Source organism: Helianthus annuus, chromosome 6, assembly GCF_002127325.2.
Source record: "Helianthus annuus cultivar XRQ/B chromosome 6, HanXRQr2.0-SUNRISE, whole genome shotgun sequence".
Taxonomy (NCBI): Eukaryota; Viridiplantae; Streptophyta; class Magnoliopsida; order Asterales; family Asteraceae; genus Helianthus; species Helianthus annuus.
The window spans coordinates 19,062,255-19,085,331 of NC_035438.2; the positions used below are offsets into that span (position 1 = coordinate 19,062,255).

At 33.9% G+C, this 23,077-nt stretch overlaps 1 protein-coding gene across 1 annotated transcript; it reads right to left on the reverse strand.

Annotated features, from left to right (window-relative positions):
- Positions 1 to 4,912: 4,912 nt before the first annotated feature.
- On the reverse strand, positions 4,913 to 6,912 carry LOC110864902 (aspartyl protease family protein 2). Its single transcript, XM_022114068.2, has one exon. It carries the CDS (start codon positions 6,730 to 6,732, stop codon positions 5,125 to 5,127), a length of 1,608 nt encoding a protein of 535 aa, XP_021969760.1. The 5' UTR covers positions 6,733 to 6,912; the 3' UTR covers positions 4,913 to 5,124.
- Positions 6,913 to 23,077: the final 16,165 nt, after the last annotated feature.

The following is a 23,077-nucleotide window of genomic DNA, read 5'->3' on the forward strand; positions in this document are numbered from 1 at the left end:
GCCTACTAAACATTTCTAATTAAACCCCTTTATACACAATTACCATTTAGCTCATTTAACTCATAATTTTAAACCCAATAAAACAAACCAAATCAAAGGGGTGACAAACATAAAGTCGGATTGCCGAACTGAGAGACGCGAGTCTGAGATTGCGATCGCCATGAGAATCGGAATTGCGCAAGGATTGAAAGTTGCAAGCAGGTAAGTGATGTTTTTTTTAACTTGAGGGTTTGATTGAATAATTAATACTGATTTTTTAACTTGAGGTTCTGATTGAAGGTCGAACATGAAAGTAGTCAAAAAAACAATCGACTTTTATGTTTTGATTGAACTTGAATGAGCCAAATAGCCTATCATGTGTTTAGAAATCAAACATGTGTTTTTTTTTTCATTGCCATTTGGCAACAAATTTTAGATGGGATATGGATAGATATAATACTTTGAATTAAAGGAAAGCAAATTAACCGTCATAATCGATAACCGAATCATAACTGACATAATCGAACAACTATTAACCAATAACCAACATAATCGATGGTTATGTTTATGAAAAATTGTGTAACCGACCAATCGGTTATGGTTATACTTATGAATCTTTGATTAACCGATATAAACCGAACCGAACTTGTAGTGTTATGTCTATATAATGGATTTATGTTTTACATTAATCAAACAGAGGTTTATTACTAAGACCATACGTAGTGGTTAGCTCAATAATGCCCCCACCATGGGGCGTTTTCTGCCAGCATGGGGGCATTATTGGGCATTATTACAAAAGTGTCGTAGTGGGAATAATGCCCAATAACGCCCCTTCCAATCATTACACAATTATTTTTTTTAATTAAAAACTTAAAATACTTTATTAAATTAAAAAAAAATACAATACTAGAAAATCATCATCTTCTTAAGTATAATCAAAATGAAGGGGCTGAAATGAAAATGAAGGGGCTGAAATGAAAATAAGTCTTTTTTTAAGTACTTTGGAAGTTTAAATCCATTTTTTAAATATAATCAAAATGAAGGGGCTGAAATAAAAAATCATCATCTTCTTCCTTTCACTCAAACAACAACCTACAACTTTTGTTTTTTAAATCACCTTCTAACTAAAACTAATTAAAACTAATTTCTTTTGTTTTTTTTAATTAAAACTAAGTATACACACATGGCAAGGTTCAATTGGGTAAAGAAATCAAGTTCCGGCGTTTTTCAAATCACGCCAACTTCCATTTTTCGCAAATAACGCCGGAAAAAGCCTAGGGGGCGGCACCGGGGCGTGATCGGGCGTTTTCGGGCGAGATTCCGGGCAAAAAACGGCCCACGACGTTCGGTCTAAGATAAAAGTATGTTAGTAACAAAATGATCTTAATGTAAATGCCCTTTATTTTGATGAAGAATTGAGGTGCTATGATCGTAATTATTTTGTTGAGAATTTCCTTATTAAAAGAAATCACACATCGGTAATTTAACCAAAACGTGTAGTCTTCATTATCTTATAAGAGAATGCCCAAGCCAAGTCCAAACCATGCACACCCATATTTATTTCAAACCTTGCTTGGTTAATTAACCGGAATGAACCAAAATCAAATCACAACTGATTAACCGTAACCGAAGTTCGGTTATGATTATCGTTAAAGAAATTCCATAACCGAAGCTAGCGGTTATGGTTATCGTTAATGGTAAAAACCAAGTGAAACTCTACTTTAAATATGTGAAATACTATGTTCACTCCTTATGCGTCCATTTTGAATAAACACAATGACTAAGTCTTGCATTTATGTCACCTCCTAGTCCTCCGCGTCAACTCTTTATGTCAAGAGTTACATGGTTGATGAAATCGTAGCCACACATATTATGTATGCCTCTATCCCCATTGAGATTTTCAAAATACCAACGCAAAGCTATATTTCAGTTCTTATTAAAAGTTGACTTTGAGCAGAGGTCTCCACTAAGATATCCTAACATGTTTAACAATCGAGCAATGAGAAAAAAATCTAAAAAATCTACGATCTCCTTACTATAAGTAATTAGAGCCGTCCTGATAATTCCTAAGAATTTCAGAACCCGAAACGAATAAAAAAATGAACCCTTAAAATATGAACTTAATAAGTTATATATAAAAAATGAATAACACGGTGATGTTAGATAAAATATGAATTCAATAAGTCAGATATTCAAATTTTCATATCTAAAACTTATGAATTTCATAGATTCAAAGTAAGGGTGTGCATAAGTTCATTTAGTTCAGTTTTTAACATTAACTATAACTATAACCATTAGTTTCGGTTATGAAATTTTCTTAACACATTTGTAATGGTCATGTGAATGTGAAAATAAAGAGTTGTCTAGTATATATTATAACATAATAAAAATTATGACATTTTTTATCTATGATTTGTCCATTATCATTATCTTGTTTTTTCTTAACTAGCAAAAACAAACTTTCATCCAAACAAATACAAAGATCATTACATGCCCTACAATGTTCACATCCCAATTACACCCATTTTAGAAAACGCCCAATAATGTCCCATTGCTGACTGGGATGCCACATGGCACAAAATGCCCTAGGATGGGGCATTATTCACCCCCAACGACTACGCATGGTCTAATAATGTAAGGGTGGAGGGAGTGGTCTCAGTGAGTGGAGCGGGGTTTACTGATTGGGGAACCATTGCCAGTGATTGAGTGATGATAGGGGAGTAGGAGAGAGGTGGTGTGGGCGGTGACTACTCACCGATTTGGTGAAGAAGAGAAAGGTGGGAGAGAGAGGGTGAATGGTGAGCCCAAATCATGTGTTTGACCATTACCAGTGATTGAATGCAAAATTGGGAGTGGAGTAGAAACTTGACATGACATGATATTATTGACTAGAAAATAACTTAAACACTTACCAGCGATTAACCACTTCCCCCACCCGTAAATTAAACTTTTTTTTTTCAGACAGGTTGTCCGTATAACACAAAAATCTAAAAGCTAGCTTTTGTGATATTGAATATACTTTTTTTTTAAATAAAAACAAGTACATGGATTCTTTTTATTCTAATCGAAGTAATACATGTGGTTACACTGTAAAAAGACTAAACAAGGGAAAACCAATGTTATGTTTTATATTATCTAATTTGAATCTTGTCGAACTAAAACTGTATAATAATACAAGTGGTGTGTTAGTGAAAGTATAAAAACTATTAATCAACCTTTTTTATTTAATAGAAACAAAAAAAAAATTATCATTTGTTTTTTATTCAAGTTTGAAAACTATTAATCAAGTTTATTGATTTTATAAAATTGTAAAAGATTGATAGTAAATGGAAATAGATGCAATCCTTTCAATTTTAACGTGTCTAAAAAACTCATTACTTTTTTTAGAAATTTATCCAATTAGACTTGTTCATTTACGATTGTTACATCATCCAAAAATCGTAATACTTGGTATTTGATACGTGCATGCATACTCTAATATAATCAATGGCATTTAGAGATTCAACTTCAAAAAAAGTTATAAACAAATTGTTATTTTTCTTGTAACACAAACCTTAAAATAATACAAAAACTAAGTCGATGGAAATTAAAAAACATTATTGGCCTTCCATTATGGAGTATATGAAAAAGTGGCAATAACCATGATTGATGGAATAAATAAAAAATGTATATATAATTGTCACGGATTCAATAATGGATTAAAATATGATCATTCAAGATACCAAAAATCGTTCATTTAAATTAATTTGTTGTTATGTAATGTTTCTAGATTGATCCTCCATGTATATTCAAAACAAAATTAAAATCCTAAAAAGCGTGATAAGTTATAAGAAGTTGAGACGTGTATCATAGCGTAATAAATACATGTTATGAGTAGAAACGTAAAATTTTGACAGTAAAGATACATCTTTTATTGGGAGGTTGCTTGAGTTACACACACAGTTAAAGGGTCTAAACACACGTTGTGTGAATAATGCATCGGCCCTTTAAAAAGTTCGCTCAACTGCCTCTTGGCAAGAGGGATGTGGTGGAACATCTTTGTGTGGATCCGGGTTCCTCAACCAAATAATTTGAACTTGTTGTCGGATGTGCTGAAGCAATGGAAACTGCTCCAGGGTCAAAGATTTAGAAAAGACTAGTGAACATTGGCGAAGCTTGACCCCCCCCTAATTTTTCCGAAACGGGGGGGGGGGGGGGGGGGGGGGGGGGGAACATATATACCTAAAAAATTTCTATACGAAAGTACTATTCATAACACTACGCATCGAAAAGTTCGGGGGGGGGGGGGGCGGGCACCCCCTCGGAACATAACTAAGCTTCGCCCATGCTAGTGAACGTCATCATAAAAGCCACCTTTTGGAGAATCTGGTATGCTCGGAATGCAAAAGTGTTTGAGAACAACTTCATCCCGGTTAACCAGATCGTGCAGCGAGAAAAGGACTCTCTGATGTGAGTCAGCAACAAGTCTAATCGCCCAAAGACGAATTGAGGATGTTGGTCTGATTTTAACGTTTTGAACTTGTCGTAATTGTCTTTTGCCTTTCGGGTCGGATTGTAAGGTTTCCAACGGCTTGCTGACTCTATATATTCAAATATATAGTGTTTCGTTGTTAAAAAAAAGTTCGCTCAAGTTATATGGCACTGTCATCATAACACCACCGAATCACTCTTACCACTTCATCGCTTTTTGCTTTGTTATTGCTAACCCTAATGTGTATAACCAAAAAAAAAGGACTTTTTTCAAAATCATGTGGCTTAAAGTAGAATGTAGAAGTCTTGAGACAACTTTTGTGTTCATAGGATATGTAACAACTAACAAGAATAGTCTTGAGGCGATAACCACTACGAATAATCTACTCTAAAAAATAGTCCTCCATTTGTCCCAAAACAAAGTCATCACAAAAAAATACTTTTGTTAGTGTTCAACCACAAGTACAACAATTATAAAAACTTTATATTATTGATGGACATCCAAGAACAAATATATTGTCAATCATGTGTTAAATCTATGCCCCGGTCATTCTCGACCGAAAAAAAATTATAAAAAGAATAAAAAATAAAAATAAGGCTTCGTTCGCTACTTTGCTTTGCTTACACATCCGCCTATTTGTCACACAACTTCATTACATATTTCCCGATGTTAAGTTAAACATCAGCGCACCTTGTTGGCGCATACCCGAGCCTAGACTTCTTCGTATCATACATGATATGAAAATTCTGTTGTTGATAATTCCCAATTATCGACAAAGCCGATCGCGGCGTCCCCAAAACCGCCAAACACACAATCTCTTCCGGCTCGAGCTTGATAAAGTAATTCTCGACAGGGAAGTTCCACACCGCGCCATCATTAAACACAATCCCAAACGACGGTAAATCGTTTTTGTAATCCGGGATCCCCGACACGTTGTAACATGGCTCGAGAATCGGGAAATCGTCGACCAATGGGAATCGTGTGATGTTCTCCATGAATGACTTCTTAATAATATTGTAAGCAGGATCCGCAAAGTAACTCAATGTAGTACCCGAATCAATTATGGTTCCACCATACCCATCGGCCGTTAAATCCCACGTCTTCTCCGGTATGTCGAGAACCTTTCCGGCGACAACAACCGATTTAACATGAACATAATAGAACACATCAACCGGCGCTTCATTCCCACCTATCAACGACGTAAAATTCAGCTCCGGATGCTTCAATAAATCCTTATCCTCCCCGAAAATCAACTTACTACTCACACTCGAGTTACTATTCCGATCAACTAAACAATAAGAAAAAGAATGATCATACAAAGATTGAAGCTGTGAAGCAAACGACAACGGGCCACGACCCAGGCCCAACAGACCCGCAGCACCATGAAACAACCCGCGATTCCAATGCCCGCAACCAAACATCACATTCTCCACCTTCACCTCTTGGTGACGCATTTTGCGACCGTCAACGTTTGTGGTTAAATTAACCGTAAACGTCTCGGTCGCAAAATCGCCAGTGGTGTTTGAGCTGTCTCCATACCAATAAAAATACGGACAAGATTGCGTGTCAGATAATTCAGATTCGGGTTTTTTACAAGGTTTGACCGGGTCAGGGGATGTTACTAAACTGCACCTACGGTCATTGCAGCTAATATTTTTGTAAGATGAAGATTGTTTCGGATCGTAATGAGGTCCGGTTTGTTCGAAACAATCGTAGCATGGTGTGCATTGAATCCAGTTTAGGTCACTACCGGTGTCTAAAATTAACGAGTAATGTTTAGGTGGAGTGCCTATGAAAACATCCATGAAATACTCACCGGAGCCTAAGGTCACACCTGACTTTAATGTTCCCATGAGTTTTCCGGCGTAGGTTTCCGCCGGCTGCGGTGGTTGTGCTTCAACTTCTTGTTTCGGTTTTATGGTTTTGGTGTGACGGTGATCGGTTTTCTTCGGGTTTTTTAGCGAGTTGCGAGTCTTTTTTTCTAGGATCCGTTTGTGAAGGGTTTGAATCCTAGTCAAATCGTTAACGGCTGAGTCGATGAACGAGCCAGGTGATCGGCGTTTCAGGTGGAGTTTGACCGACGGTTTTGTTAGGGTTTGTGAGTTTTCCGGCGATGTGAAGTCGCAATCTAGAGAAGATGAAGATGAATCGGGGTTGAAGTTGTGTGGGATTTGGATTCCGGTGAGGAGAGAAGAGGAATTAGGGTTTAAAGTAACATGAGCATGAAACCTGAAAACAGAGGTTATGAAGATGAGGAGAAAGAGAAAGTTGTTAAACTTCATTGGTGAAGAAATTAGAAGGAAAGAAACAATTGATTGTTTTGAGGGTGGAGTGTATGGGGAAATAGAAAGGTTTTATGGGATGAGAAATTGGAGGATTCAAAGGGGAATTTGGAGATTGAAAATGTGGAATGAAGAAAGCAGCCTGAAAATCAAGAAAGGATTGATAATGGTGGTGGGAACATTGGTTTGACTCTCTCATACAGAGTTGAAAAAGACCCACAAGGAAGGAGAGGGTTTAATCTTTTTACTTTTAATATAATAATCGTGCATGGGTAAAAGTTCCACATAGGGTAACTTTATTGGAATATTTTATTCAGATGTATATGGTCGGTTTCATTGAGAGAATCATTTTTATTAGAAAGTGCATTACAGGAATGCTACTGTAAGATGTAAAATTTACATGGGACATTTAGACCGGAGTGTAATGTGTACCCAAAACTCAGTATTCGTCTAGACACATGTTTGTATAATGTAAATACATTAAACATGTATATTTGCATTGTGTAAATAGGTTAATCGTATAGTTTGTCTCTATTAATGAAATGAACTGTTTCTGTTTTGAGCATACGTCTATAATATTTATATATTAACTCTATAACATTTGTGAAATTTGGTGAACAATAGTTCACCTGCTTTAGGCCATATCAAATTATGATTTTGTCCCCACTTTAAAATTACAATTTTTTCGTTAGTTTAAAATTACGATTTTGCCCTCAATTTAAATTTACATTTTTGTCATTGTTTTTGTTTGTTTTCCCAGTAAAATTACGATTTTGCCCCCAGTAAATAACTACAGACACTAGATGTGGGAATAGTGCCAGGAAGCTGTCTGGCACTCCCTCATTGGCCCAACCAATTTACGATTTTATCCCCGCTTTAAAAGTACGATTTTGCCATCAGTTCAAAATTACGTTTTTACCCCCAATTTAAAATAAAATTATGTTTTTGCCCCTCAAACTAAAAATTACCATTTTGCCCTCGATTCAAAATTACGATTTTGACCCGTTTAAATTTATAGTTTTGCCATTAGTTTTGTTTTTTCCCCACCCAGCCAAATTACAATTTTGGCCTCAATCTAAATTTACATTTTTGCCATTGTTTTCCTTTGCTTTCCCAGTCAAATTACGATTTTGACCCCATTGTAAAATTATAGTCATGTCATCGTTTTAGTTCTTTTTTTTTTTTTGACAAAACTATAGTAGTGCTTTGTTTTAATTGTTTGACTCGGTGTAATTTTTATTTGTGTCAGGCGGCTGCCTGACACACGCTCATTTATTCTGAAAAATTACAATTTTGCCTCTAGTTTAAAATTGTTGTTTTTCTATCATTTTTGTTTTTCTTAAGCAAAAGTATGATAGTGTTTTAATTTAATTTGTTGACTCAATGTAATTTTTTTGAGAACGTGTTATAAGTAGTATGTACAAGTAATCGAAACACAGACGGACATGTTATGAGAGAGAAATATTCGGTTTAGTGCCCCGCAACACGAGCGGGGCAAAATCTAGTATTATCAATTTATAAAATTTTGAGAAACAGTAATTTTTGGTAGGTTTGTGCATGCATGGTCCTTTATGTTTTTATGTTGCTTTCTTTTACCATTTAAACATTTATTATGGTAAATGTAAATATCGAATAGTGCTGCAATTAAATAATTAATGGTTCTTTGTCGATTTTTTTTTTTACTTAGGTGTGCGTCACTCAGAAAGTTCTCCGATCAACAATAAAATCTTTTGTCCTTGCTTTTAAGCTTTTAAAATAACTTATTATAAATACATTTCGAACAAAATATAATTTTTATATACGCATCGCTATAAATTTTATTCAAAATCGAGTTTTAAATAAAAGTGTACACCTAAAAATAATCAAAGCACGAACGTACATGTTATTAAAGCTTCTTTGTAGTTTATTTTTTTCATAAATTAAAGTGATGTCGTTTATTATTTTTGTAATTACAATAATATATGTTGCAATGTGCATATTTTTATCTATATTTCAATAAATAAAACAGAGTTGTAAGAATCAAATATATTTTATTTTGTTCTTTACTATGACATAATGGATCGATGATGTCGTTCGAATAAAAGTGAAATCAGTATTCGATTTTTATGGTTTTCTCGATAATCGTACATAATTTTCATTGAAAACAAAGGTCAAATATAATTGATTTGAACTGATATCGCCAGAGCTTTTGTATGGATATTCGCTTTAATTATTTTTTCGACGTTTCAAAATAGATTGGTATTCGCAATAAAGTATCATCTGGTATCATAAGCTATAGAAAGTGCCAATACCGTACTAATTTCATAGGTCAGTATCAATCCTGTAACGAACATGAACTTATACTGGCCTAAAGTTCGCCGCGAAGCACGAGGAATCATGCTAGTTTATATTAAAGATAACAAAATTTTCAATTTTAAGTTTTACTAAAAAAATCACAATAAATTTATAAAAGTTATTTGAGTTTAAAGTTTAGATGAAGAATGAACTATTGAAAACTAGTTAATACAATGATGTGGATTTTGACTTTCAAACTTACACATCTCCATATCAATATAATACTTTAAAATTAAATAAATTCAAACATAAACAATTATATTATATTATCTATGTATTAAAGTTCATGGTTGATGAACAGTAACAACATTTCATATTATTTTATTTATTTTACTATTATATTATTTTAAGCATATTTTGTTTTTCTTTTATAACTTTTTAAGTAACATGTTCGATAAAATTTTGAATATGTCGTTTTAACGTGCTTATTTTATCTGCATCTTGCTATACATTTTACGCAAAGCTGAGATTTGAATAAAAATGTACAAGTGAGCAAAACAACGTATATGTCATCAAAGTTATCTCAACTCTCATGCATTAGTTTTTTTTATATAAAGTAACGTCGTTTAGCATTTTAGTTATTTTAATAATATGATATAATGCTTCATAAAACTTCAAATTTACCGGTGCGGCGTTCTTACTCTTATCGATGTTTCGATCAAAGTTTTATTTGTCAAATATAATCATTTTTTTGTAATCTACCGTAAGTAACCATACACATATAACAAGGGTACCGGTACCGCCATTTGTTTTTTTTCCACTTATTTCATTGACATAAAACAAGTGTTGATATCTTCCTGGACATATGTCTTTCGGTTATCAAGTGCCGGTATCATACATATACTATAATAAACCGAATTGATACCGACCAAATATCCGATGCAACGCACGGAAATATCCACTAGTATATATTGTTAACGAAGAGCCATGAATAGTAACTTTTTATAATAATATATAGCTTTTTATTATTTTTTTAATATTATAATAGTTTATTATTATATTTTCTTTTAATGACATATTTTTTATTTTTTTCCTTTTTTAAACCATATATTTTCTTTACTAACTTTTTTGATAATTCTTTTTTTCTTTTTTAGAACATATATTAATTTATTAATTAATTTGCCACTTCTTTAATAAATTACGTTTATAACTTTTTTTCTAAACTTACGTACGTAGTTATGCTTAATTTTTTCTCCCGACATTCTGTTATAAGTTTTGTTAAAAACGAAGTTGTACTCAAAATAAAGTATTCATTTGATATCATAAAACGATACGATGATAAACTAAATCGTTCTAATGCTTTGGCTTTCTAAACAACATGTTATATATTCAAATCACGTTTGTTTTACATTATCATTTGCTCGGTTTCACCGCAACGCGCGACGTACAAAAAAACTAGTCAAACTTAAACATAACAAAGAAAGTATTTATTAATTAAAACATTAACATATTAGTTTAAATACTTAAAAAAAATATAATTTGATTTTTTTTAAATAAAAAATGGAAAAATAGTAACAACAACAACAACAACAATAAAAGAACTCTTCAACTGCATCCTTTTATACGGATGGAACACTCATGGACGCCCCGCCCTAAACACATAATAATAATGCAACACAGGCTCACAGACAATTCTACGAATGTGTAAAACGCTTTCAGTAACTTTGAATTAATTACGAAATTATCATCTCGTCGATTCTAACAATACAATTGAATTGATAAAACATATGACACTTTTTAAGAAGAAACAAATTGTGTAATTGATTCCGCCTTCATTACGCAAACTATCACCCTCTTTATTCCTACTATTTTCTTACCTTATATATGTATATAGGCTTATGTGCCTATGATTAACAAACTTTGTATTGTAACTAAGGACTTTATTAAATTACTAGTATTAAGCCCTTGCATTGCAGTGGTTGTCGTAAAACTATCGCAAGTAGTACCAATGCTATACCACGGAAAAAAATAATGCCGCACAAAAAGCAGACGTAAAATCTTTGAATCACGCACGTTCGTTGCAGAGAAATTAAACCGAAACGAAAAACATAGAAAAAATAAGTAAGTCAATCCAGGACTCGCTCGTTGCGAGGAACTTGTCAAACGGAGAAAAATAGATATGTTGTGACGGGCCACTCAAACGTGAAAAAATATACGAAAAAATGTTGAACCCCACACGCACGTTGCGGTGTGTTAACTCACAAAATTTTGAACGAAACGAAAAACTTGGGAAAGATGAAATGTATGGTAGACCAAAACTGAAAATTAAAAAGAGTTGGGGTTAAATTTGAAAAGAAAAAAAGTTTTTGGTTAAAAATGAAAAAAGAAAAACAAACCCTACACATGAGGTAGAACACCATAAATTACAAAAAAAGTTGAAAATTTTATTTTTGTAAAACTTAAATAAAGTATTATATATTATATATTAATAGGGTAAACTATAGTTAATGGTTAAATACGTCTGCATAATACACGATATGATTTCAATTTATTTTTTATTCTTTGATTAGTTCAATATTTATAAATTAATTATTTTCATGTTAGTTCAAAAGATATTTATAATTTATTAGATATTAATAATTAATAATATTATTAAAAGACTGAAGGAGAAAATGACATATGATATTAATTAAGTTATTTATTACTTTTAGATAAAGATAAGGATAAATATAAGTGATATCTATATATTAGTTATTAATATTAATATCAAAAGAAATATATTAAACAAATATAAATAAAATTTATGAGGTTGAGGGAGAAAATGACATATGAGAGCATTCTCATCCAATCCATCAAAACTTGTGAGGGTGAGTTTTTATATTGTAAAGGGTATAAAAAGTGGTTGTGAGTGGAGGAGAGAGAAAATGTTACTGTTCATCTGTATATTTGGGAGGACACTGTTCACCCAGTATAATTCTTTTAATATATATTGAAAGTGGTTGTGAGTGAAGGAGAGAGAAAAATGTGATGATAATATTATTTAATTGAAAATGAGAGAGAAAAAATATTTGTTTTTAGTGGAAATATATTGATATAGGAGTTGTTTTTTAGTGGAATGTATGTATAATTTGATGGATTTGATGAGAATGCTCTGACATTATTTGGAGTTTTTTTATTATAAGTGGTTTTTTGTTTTTTTTTTTTTTTTTTATCGAAAAGCAAACTAATTTTAAGCTTTCTAATGGATAATAACTTAATCTAATAATATATCTATAAATCAAGAAAACTAGTATTATTAATTTTAGTGTATACAAAACAGTTATAGACAAGCCAAATACACACGCTATATATATTACAAAGTTGCAACCAAATATATTCGATAAATCAAGTAAACTGATATTATTAATTTTAGTGTTATACAAAACAGTTATAGACAAGCCAAATACACACGCTATATTACAAAGTTGCAACCAAATGCGGAACAAAAATATAGTTATTCAATGTCAAAGGGGTATTAACGTCTTTTGCACTAGATAGTCAATAAGTCTGACCATGACTTTTCTGGCTCTGTATTCCACAAGACCAACTGCCGTTACGCGGTTCCGTGGCCTAGCTTCTTTATTTTGACTCGCTCATATACATATCATATATTAAATTTCATCCACTAAAATATTCAATTCGTACCTAATTTGGTGACTCATATCTCTTAATTTTAAATGACAATTAGCCTTAGAATATAAAGTCCCAATAACGATCCATTGGTTGAAACATTTATACATGGTCAAGTACTTAGGGGCGACTAACTAAAGTAATCCTTTTTTTTTTATCTATATGAGACTAGTATTAAGCCCTGCGTTGCAGCGGTTGTTGTAAAATTGTGTCAAATAATACTAATGCTATACCATTGTCAGGGACCACCAACACCGGAAAAGCTCATAAAAACAAATTAAATAAAAACGAAAAAAATAACGCCGAACGAAAAGCAGACGTAAAATCTTTGAATCACGAACGCTCGTTGCAGAGAAACTAAACCGAAACGTAAAACATAGAAAAAAATAACTAAGTCAATCCAAGACCTGCGCGTAGGTCGAACTTGTTAAACGGAGAAAAATAGATGTGCTGCGACGGGTCCGTCAAACGGGAAAAAATATACGAAAAAAATGTTGAACCCCACACGCACGTTGCGGTGCAGTGACTCACAAAATTTATAACGAAACGAAAAACTTGGGAAAGATGATAAGTATGGTGGACCAAAATTGAAAATAAAAAAGAGTTAGGATTAAATTGCAAAAGATGAAAAACTATGGGTGAGAAGTAAAAAAAACAAAGGGTCTGAATTGTAAAATTGAAGTTATTTATTAATCTTAAGTAAAGATAAGTATAAAAATAAATGATATCTATACATTAGTTATTAATATTAATATTAAAAAAATTATTAACTAATTATAAATAAAATTTATGAGGTTGAAGGAGAGAATGCCATGTGGCATTATTTGAAGTCTTTTATTATATGTTAGAAGATTCCGGGTTTTTTTTTATCTTTATTTGCGTAACTTCTTATCGTTATAAAACTTCTGAAATTAATGAGAATGTTTGTAAAACGCTTATCAAATTTCACAACCATCAACCTTCTAAAGCTGGCTTTATAGTCTAATCATTGATTCGCAACGGTGCTCGAACGTTGTTCTTTAGTTAAACTTCATTTCAGCTTGAAAGACGGAATTATAGTGTTTAAGTTTTGTATAAATCAGCTTTTTTACATCCTTATTATAGTTTTTTGATAAGCGATATAAAAAACATACGATAAATTCTAGATTCAATTCTAATATTTTCGTTCTTAATTTAATATAATTTAAGAAGTAGGTCTAGCTAACAATAGAGGTGCACAAATCGGTTTGAAACCCTAAACGAGTTTGGGTTTAAGCAGGTTTCATTCTTGGTCAACAAAGTCAAACCGGGTGAATGTCTCAAATCGTTGTGAAGAATCCAAACTAAGAAACCTGTTTGGTAATTCAATGACAAGGCAAAACCTTTTAAAACACTTAAATGTGAGTTTTTGAGTTCAAACCTCACAAGAAGCAAGAAAATCGTCGCTCAAAATAAAAAAGAGACCTGTATGTTTGGGTGGGGATCCCTTTGGATTGAAAAACTGGTTTGAAACCTATCTGCCAAACCTACTTAAGAATGTGAAGTAAAAAAAATAGATAGCCAATATAAACCCCACGAATTTCATATTTTATTTACTTTTTAATTTTATAAGTAGCAAAGACATGACACCACAAAAAAACATTACACTACGAGATTAAGAACTACATGTAATTTTTTGTCATTTACTCGTCGTCTAGTACTCTTCGCCCTTACTATTGTTACAAACTAGTAGATGCCCCGCCTGCGTTGCGGGGCGATGGCCAAATAATTCGCAACCAATTAAAAAAAGAATACTATAATTTTGGTAGGAAAAAAAAATAAAAACGATGATAAGACCGTATTTTTGGGCTCAAGGCAAAACTATAATTTTTCAGGACTAATGAGCCAGTGTTAGGCAACTCTTTGACACGGGAAGAAATTAAATCGAGTAAAGCAATTAAAAAAAAAACCTTTATAGTTTTGGTAAAAAAACTAAAACGATGGGAAAAACATAATTTTTAACTGAGGAACAAATCATAATTTTAATTCGGGATAAATCGTAAACTAAATGGACCAACAGGCGAGTGCCAGGAAGTTGCCGACACGATTGTAATTTTGCACTGGGGGCAAACTTGTAATGTCACCAGGAAATCAAACAAAAACGATGGGCAAAATGTAAATTTAAGTTGAGGGCAAAATCGTAACCTGGCTGTGAGGAAAAAAAACCAATGGCGAAAGTATAAATTTATACGGGGCAAAATCGTAATTTTGAGCCGATGGCAAAATTAAAATTTTTAGCCGGGAGCAAAAGCCTATTTTTAAGCGTGGGCAAAAACATATCTTTGCCCTGATGGCAAAATCGTAATTTTATGGGAAAAAAACTAATGGCAAAACTGTAAACTGAAACGAGTCAAAATCGTAATTTTTAACCGGGGGAAAAATTGAAATATTTAGCTAGGAGCAAAAGCGTAAATTTATTTTTAAGCGGAGGCGAAAACATAAATTTGAACTGATGGCAAAATCGTAATTTTAAATCGGGATAAAATCGTTAATTTGTTAGGCTAATAGAAGAGTGCCAGACAGCTGTCTGGCACTATTACACATGCCGCCCAATTTGCCCAATAAAGGGGCGAAACTATTGAATTCTGACGTATGCACACTTGAGTTTGTATATGTTGATAATGTGTGCCACCAAAAAATACATAAAACATAAGTTTGTGAGAGATTACAATTACCATTTGGAATTTGTAATAGATATAACTAGGTTAGAACTTCGTGTATTACACAAGTTAAGTAAATATAATTTTATGTACCAAATAATATAACAATATATCTTTAAAATTATGTTTATTACACGGATCGAATAAATTTAATTTTATAAAATAATAAAAAAGTTACTTTAAAAACCTTGTGTCATATGGTTTGAATAAATGTAATTTTATATACTTAATAATAAAAAGTTATATCTTTAAAAACCTTGTGTATTGCATGGGTTGTATAACAACTCTCCAAAATATTTCCGATACCCCTAATATATATAAAATGTCCCAATACGTCCTAAAATACACCCCGTATACTGAAAATGGCCCTAACTACCTTATTTTTATAAAAATTAATTAAAAACAAAAATTTATGGTCTCTGGCGGGGCGCAACACACCCTTGGGTGTTTGTCACGGGGCGCGAGCGCCTAGCCACCAGGCGCAACCCTGAGCTGCCACGTGGCAGCAGCGTGTCGAGTCTAAATTAACAACTACAGCTGCAGACCCTAATTTAGAGCAACTCATAGCACCCCAACCATTACCACTGTTTCCCACACAGCCAATCGAAATTGAAGCAAACCCAGAAAACCAAATCCCAATGACTGACCTTGATCCAGTAGAGATACCTAGAGTACCAGCACCCAATCCCTTAGACCCACACTACGACCCTTGGTTTGACGACCATAGGGGTTACCAACAACATTACCCAATACTAGAAGATGAATCCATGCCAAACCTAGCAGCTTACCCAGACCTGGACCCTCTAGACCCCTACTATGACAATGACCAATACATAAGGGAAATTCTAGAGAATCTTTACCCTTACGAAGAACCCATGCCCCAGTTCCTAAACCCAGTACCAGCCCCTACACCACCTATGAGTGCAGAAAATGTGCAAGAACTCCGAACCTTTGGTGAGCAGATTTTAGAAGGAAGCGAGAGGATGAGGCAGATAGGAGAACGACTCGTCTGGAAGTATGACGATCGTAATATGGAGTCCTGGATGAACCCATACTAGTAAAAATAATAATAATAATAATAATAATAATAATAATAATAATAATAATAATAATAATAATAATAATAATAATAATAATAATAGAATATGTGTGTATGTTTGAAAAAAAAATCTAGACAATAGCTACGGATGCCTAATAGTATTGTGATTTCAATTTCAGTTGTATTGTAATATATATGGATGCATAATATAAAATAGAGTAAGTCGCAATGTTCGACGATTTTGATCAAATATGTGTGTTGGGTGATTGTTTGCATTAAATTTTATTTTGTAATATTAATATTTGGTAAATGTTTAAAATTCATATGGACAACGAAGTGAACCAGGAAACCAGAATAATGATAACCTGAATAGCAATAACAATGGAAACCAAGTGGATAACAATGCTATCCAACACATAGTAACACAAGGAATTATAGATGCGATGCCATATATTATCAAAACGGTTAAGGAAGCGGATAATAATAAAAGTAATCATGGCAGTAAACGACCTACTGAACCTGAACACAGCGTAAACAACGGACCCATACTTCAAGTGCCCATTCCCAAAAGAAGAAGAACCATGTCTTATGGTTGTTCTTATAAAGAATTCTGGTCTTGTAAACCAATGGAATTCTCGGGCAATGAAGAGGCCGTTGCAGCTCTACGCTGGATTGAAAAGATTGAGGCAGTCTTAAAAATAAGCAAGTGCGCGGAAGAGGATAAGATAATGTTTGCCTCCAATCTGTTTAAGAACTCAGCCTTAGAATGGTGGAACACTATCCTCCATCTGGGGATTAATCAGCAAGATTAGGCATGTGGGGATTAATCTCCCGTTACATCTGGGGATTAATCAGCAAGATTAGGCATGTAGTCAAGGCGGCTAGACCTCAAACTATAGAAGAAGCTGTAGAACTAGCAAACACCTTGACTGATGAATTAGTGCGTACATGAGAAGAGAACTAGAGGTGGAACCTAGCTCAAAGGCTTACCCAAGAATTTCGTTATGGAAATTCCAACCGTGGGAAAAATGTAGGTTCTACATCTGCGCCTTATTGTAAGGCTTGCAAGAAGAAGCATTCAGGAAGATGCTCCACCTACTGCAATTTCTGCAAGATACCAGGACACAAGGAAGAAGATTGTAGCAAGAAACCTAATAATGGAATGTGCTTCAACTGTGGAGAAAAGGGTCACATCAAGCCAAACTGTCCGAAACTAGTTCCAGCCATGAACAACAAGATTACTAAAAATGCTAGGGCATTTGTTCTGACTACGGAAGAAGCTAAGATGATTCTGGACGTGATCGTCGGTACGTTTTTAGTTAATGATGTTTTTGCTAAAGTATTATTTGAATCTGGTGCAAACCAAAGTTTTATTAATACTTTATTTTGCAAGCTTCTTAATTAACCATTAACTAAACTCTCACAAGACTGTCTAGTAGAGACAGCAAATGGGAAACCATTAAGATTTCTGAAATCTTGCAGGGAGCAAGAATAGATTTTTTAAATCAAAAGTTTATTGCAAACCTTTATCCAATGAATCTGGCAGGATTTGATGTTGTACTAGGAATGGATTGGTTAATAACCAATAAAGCCAGTATTCTATGTGATCAAAAGTTAATCCAAGTAAATTCACCGAGGGGTGAAAAGAACACAATTAAAGGAGATAAGCCCTCTAGATCTACGAAATTCATCTCTGTGATGAAATCAGCAAGTTATATAAGAAAAGGATAATTAGTGTATTTGGTTTCCATAATCACTAACACTAAAGGAAAAGAATTGAAAGATATTTCAGTAGTATCTCAGTTTCCAGATGTGTTTCCAGAAGAACTACCAGGATTACCGCTAAACAGAGAAGTTGAATTCAGAATCCAACTACTACTAGGGACAACACCAATTGCCAAAGCACCTTATCGTTTGACACCGGCAGAAATGCAAGAGTTAAAGAAACAGTTAGACGAACTGTTGGAGAAAGGATTCATACAGCCAAGTTCATCGCCATGGGGAACACCGATCTTATTCATTAAAAAGAAAGACGGATTAATGCGTATATGCATTGACTACCGCGAATTGAACAAGGTCACGATTAAAAACCGGTATCCACTACCAAAAATCGATGATCTGTTCGATCAATTGCAAGGAGCTCGATTTTTCTCAAAGATCGATTTACGGTCAAGATATCATCAATTAAAGGTACAGGAAGAGGACATTCCTAAGACCGCTTTTAGAACAAGGTATGGCCATTATGAATTTACTGTCATGCCATTTGGTTTAACCAATGCCTCAGCTGCATTTATGGACATGATGAACCGAATATGTAAGCCATATTTGGATAAATTCATAATTGGTTTTATAGATGATATTCTCATTTACTCTAAGAGTAAAGAGGAACATGCAGCACATCTGCACGCACTTCTAAGTTTATTGAGAAAAGAAAAGCTTTATGCAAAATTTTCAAAGTGCGAGTTTTGGTTAGAGGAAGTACAATTTCTTGGACATCTAGTCAATCATGAAGGAATTCATGTGGATCCCACCAAGATCAAGGCGATTACCAAATAGAAAACCCCTGAGTCACCAACTAAGGTTAGAAGTTTCTTAGGATTGGCTGGTTATTATAGAAGATTTATTCGAGATTTTTCTAGAATAGCCATTCCCTTAACTAAGTTAACCTGTAAATCTGTTAAGTTTGAATGGGGACCAAAACAAGAAGAAGCCTTTAGAATTCTTAAGCAAAGACTAACCAACGCACCCATACTAGCATTACCAGAAGGAACCGAAGACTTTGTAGTCTATTGTGACGCTTCTAAATTAGGTTATGGATTTGTGTTGATGCAACGTCAAAAGGTTATAGCTTATGCATCTAGACAACTTAAGAATCATGAAGAGAATTATTCAACCCATGATTTGGAATTAGGAGCTATAATTTTTGCCCTTAAGATTTGGAGACATTACCTTTACGGTAGTAACTTTACCATTTTTACAGATCATAAGAGTTTAAGGTATGTTTTCGGGCAAAAAGAATTGAATATGAGGCAAAGACGCTGGATGGAGATACTCAGTGATTATGATTGTAATATCCAGTATCATGCAGGAAAAGCTAATGTAGTGGCTGATTCTTTAAGTCGAAAGTATCACGAAAAGCCGAAAAGAGTATGTTCTCTTAAATTAAATCTACATGTAGATTTAAATGAACAGATTAGAAAAGCACAAGAATCAGTAATCAAGGATGATACTGAGAAATTGAAAGGAATGGTTAAGGAATTAGAACAAGGAACAGATGGAATTTGGAGATTCCATAAAAAGAGGATGTGGATACCTAAATTAGGAAACCTACGCCACCGTATATTAGAAGAAGCCCATAAGTCTAAGTATACGATGCATCATGGAAATGATAAGATGTGTCAGGACTTAAGAAAGAATTTTTGGTGGATAGGAATGAAGAAAAATATAGCAACTTATGTTTCTAAATGTTTAACCCGTTCACGAGTTAAGGCAGAGCACCAGAAACCCTCAGGCTTGTTGCAGCAATTAGAAATGCCAGTTTGGAAATGGGAATTAATAACAATAGATTTTGTTACTAAATTACCCAAACCAAGAAAAGGTAGTGATATAATCTGGGTGATTGTAGACAGGCTAACTAAGTCAGCTCATTTCCTACCAATGAAGGAAACATTCAGTTTGGAACAATTAGCCAAGCTATATGTAAATGAAGTAGTTTCATTACATGGAATTCCTTTATCAATTGTGTGTGATAGAGATAGCCGTTTTACCTCTCATTTTTGGACAAGTTTCAAAAAAGCAATGGGAACCAAGTTGAATCTAAGCACCGCTTATCATCCTCAAACGGACGGACAAAGCGAAAGGAGAATTCAAACAATGGAAGATATGCTTAGAACTTGTGTAATTGATTTCGGAGGTAATTGGGACGATCATCTGCCATTAATATAATTTTCTTATAACAACAGCTATCATACAAGTATCAATACTGCACCATTCGAAGTTTATGGACGAAGTGCCGAACCCCAGTCTGTTGGGCAGAAATTGGAGAAAAGCAGTTATCGGGACCTGAGATAGTACAAGAAACAACCGACAAAATCATTCAAGTTAAGGAACGACTGAAAGCAACACGTGATCGACAAAAGAGTTATGCTGATAACAGGCGAAAACCATTGGAATTTCAGGTAGGAGACAAGGTGTTATTAAAAGTTTCTCCTTGGAAAGGAGTGGTAAGATTCATAAAAAGGGGAAAGCTAAGCCCCAGGTATGTTGGACCTTTTGAGATTATTAGAAAAATAGGACCTGTAGCCTATCAGCTACAACTGCCAGAGGAAATGGCAGGAATACATGATGTATTTCATATATCTAATATCAAGAAAGGCTTAGCTGATGAATCACTCGTAGTGCCTCTTAAGGATATAGAGGTAAATGAGCAGTTAAAATTTGTAGAAAGACCTCTACAAATTGAAGACAGGAAAGTCAAGAACCTCAAACACAAGAGATTAGTTCTGGTCAAAGTAAAATGAGATTTCAAAAGAGAACCAGAATACACTTGGGAGCTTGAATCAGAGATGCAGAGAAAATATCCTCATCTGTTCCAGTAGACCTCGAGGACGAGTTCTAAAACAAAGTGGGGAGGATATAACAACTCTCCAAAATATTTCCGACACCCCTAATAAATTTAAGAGTAAACTTCCGTTTTGCTCCCTGTGGTTTGGTCACTTTAACGGTTTTGCTCCAAACCTTTAAAAATAGCCATTTTACTCCCTGATGTTTCGGTTTTTTGCCAGTTTGCTCCCCGCCTCTAACTTCATCCAAATTGTTTGTTTTTCTATTTTGCTCCCCATAGGGAGCAAACTGGCAACAAAACCAAAACATCAGGGAGTAAAATGGCTATTTTTAAAGGTTTGGAGCAAAACCGTTAAAGTGACCAAACCACAGGGAGCAAAACGGAAGTTTACTCTATATTTAAAATGTCCCAATACGTCCTAAAATAGACCCCGTATACTGAAAATGGCCCTAACTACCTTTGTTTTTATAAAAATTAATTAAAAACAAAAATTTATGGTCTCTGACAGGGCGCGACACACCCTTGGGTGTTTGTCGCGGGGCGCAAGCGCCTAACCACCAGGCGCAGCCCTAAGCTGCCACGTGGCAGCAGCGTATCGAGTCTATATTCGTGACCAATCAACCCTACGGCCCTACACACCTATCTCGCGGGCCGCGACCCGATTCGACCAGGCACTATAAATTGAGAGTTTCGGCTCTCATTTCGAATTGTTCAAATCTCAAATTCTCTCTCAATTTATGAAGTGTAGAAACTATAATCGGGTATTATACCCCCTAAATAACGAAGTTCTGCCTTGTTGTAAGTATTATAACCCCCGGTTACGTATTAGATACGCTGCCCGATTGATCTAGGGTTCCGTAACGACTGTCGAAGTTCTGCCCTACGTAGTCTTGGAATGCTGTCTCGGGGAGTGTATTACTAATGTAAATATTGGGTTATTATATTAACGCGTGTGCATTTGTGTAATTAATAGATAATCACCAGGAAATCCTTAAAGAAAACCCTAAGACAGCAATGTGAGTAATCCTCCTTTTTGCAAACTGTTTTTACAAAACCTCATATGATTAACATTATATCAAACAGCGATTGAGTATTTGTATTCTACAATTATCGTCGGTATGTTGGGGTTTTGTATACAAAATTTGTTACTACATTGTGAGTAGTAACATGACCACAAGTCGTGTTGACAGTACCGTGGGTGGTAATTAAAGTAGATGGAAACAAATGTAATTGCGCGACCGCCCTCAATACTGTAAAACGGTTTTACTTATCTTGATTGAACTGGGATTCACTCACCAGTATTTCCCGCTGACAAAATGAGTTTAAACGCGTTTCAGGTAACAAAATGTGAAGGCCAAATAGAAGACAGCTGGACAGCACTGAAAGCTTAGAAGAGTGGTTATAAAAGTTACATAAATAAAGAGATGTTTTATTTAAATAAAATAGGGTTTATCCCTATAAAAATGTGTGTACTTGAAACTTGGGATTTTCCCATGTGTTTAATATTATAAAAGTGTGGTATTTTACTCTGATAAAATATTTCCTAACTACGGTCCTGATGTAAATTCCGTTGCCAAATTGATAAACACCGATACCATTGAAACTGGCCGCGGCCGCCTGTTCCCGGGTAATTAGGGGACGGGGGTTGCGACAGGTTTAATTTTATATACGAAATACAAAAAAACTTATATCTTTAAAAACTTTGTGTATTACATGGGTTGAATAAATGTAATTTTATATACCAAATAAAAAAGTTATATCTTTAAAAACCTTGTGTATTACACAGGTTAAATAAATGTAATTTTGTATATTTTTAATAATAAAAAAAGTTATATCTTTATAAAATCTCGTGTATTACACATTGAATAAATCTAATTTTATATACCAAATATTAAAAAAATTATATCTTTTCGACAATTTAATTTATAAATTATGTAACAATACCAATAAAGCAGTTTTTTCAGTAAGGAAAATAAAAATAAATAATATAACAATACAAAGTTTGGTTTTCGTTATAAATAATTTATTTTATTTAAAAATATCTTAAATTTACTATTTAAATTTGATGGTAATATTTTATTAGAACAATATAACGATTCTATTCGAAATTTAAGATAACAT

Bases quoted from the DNA above. Each gene is read 5' to 3' on its own strand.
- LOC110864902 (XM_022114068.2), bottom strand. From the start codon at position 6,732: ATGAAGTTTAACAACTTTCTCTTTCTCCTCATCTTCATAACCTCTGTT.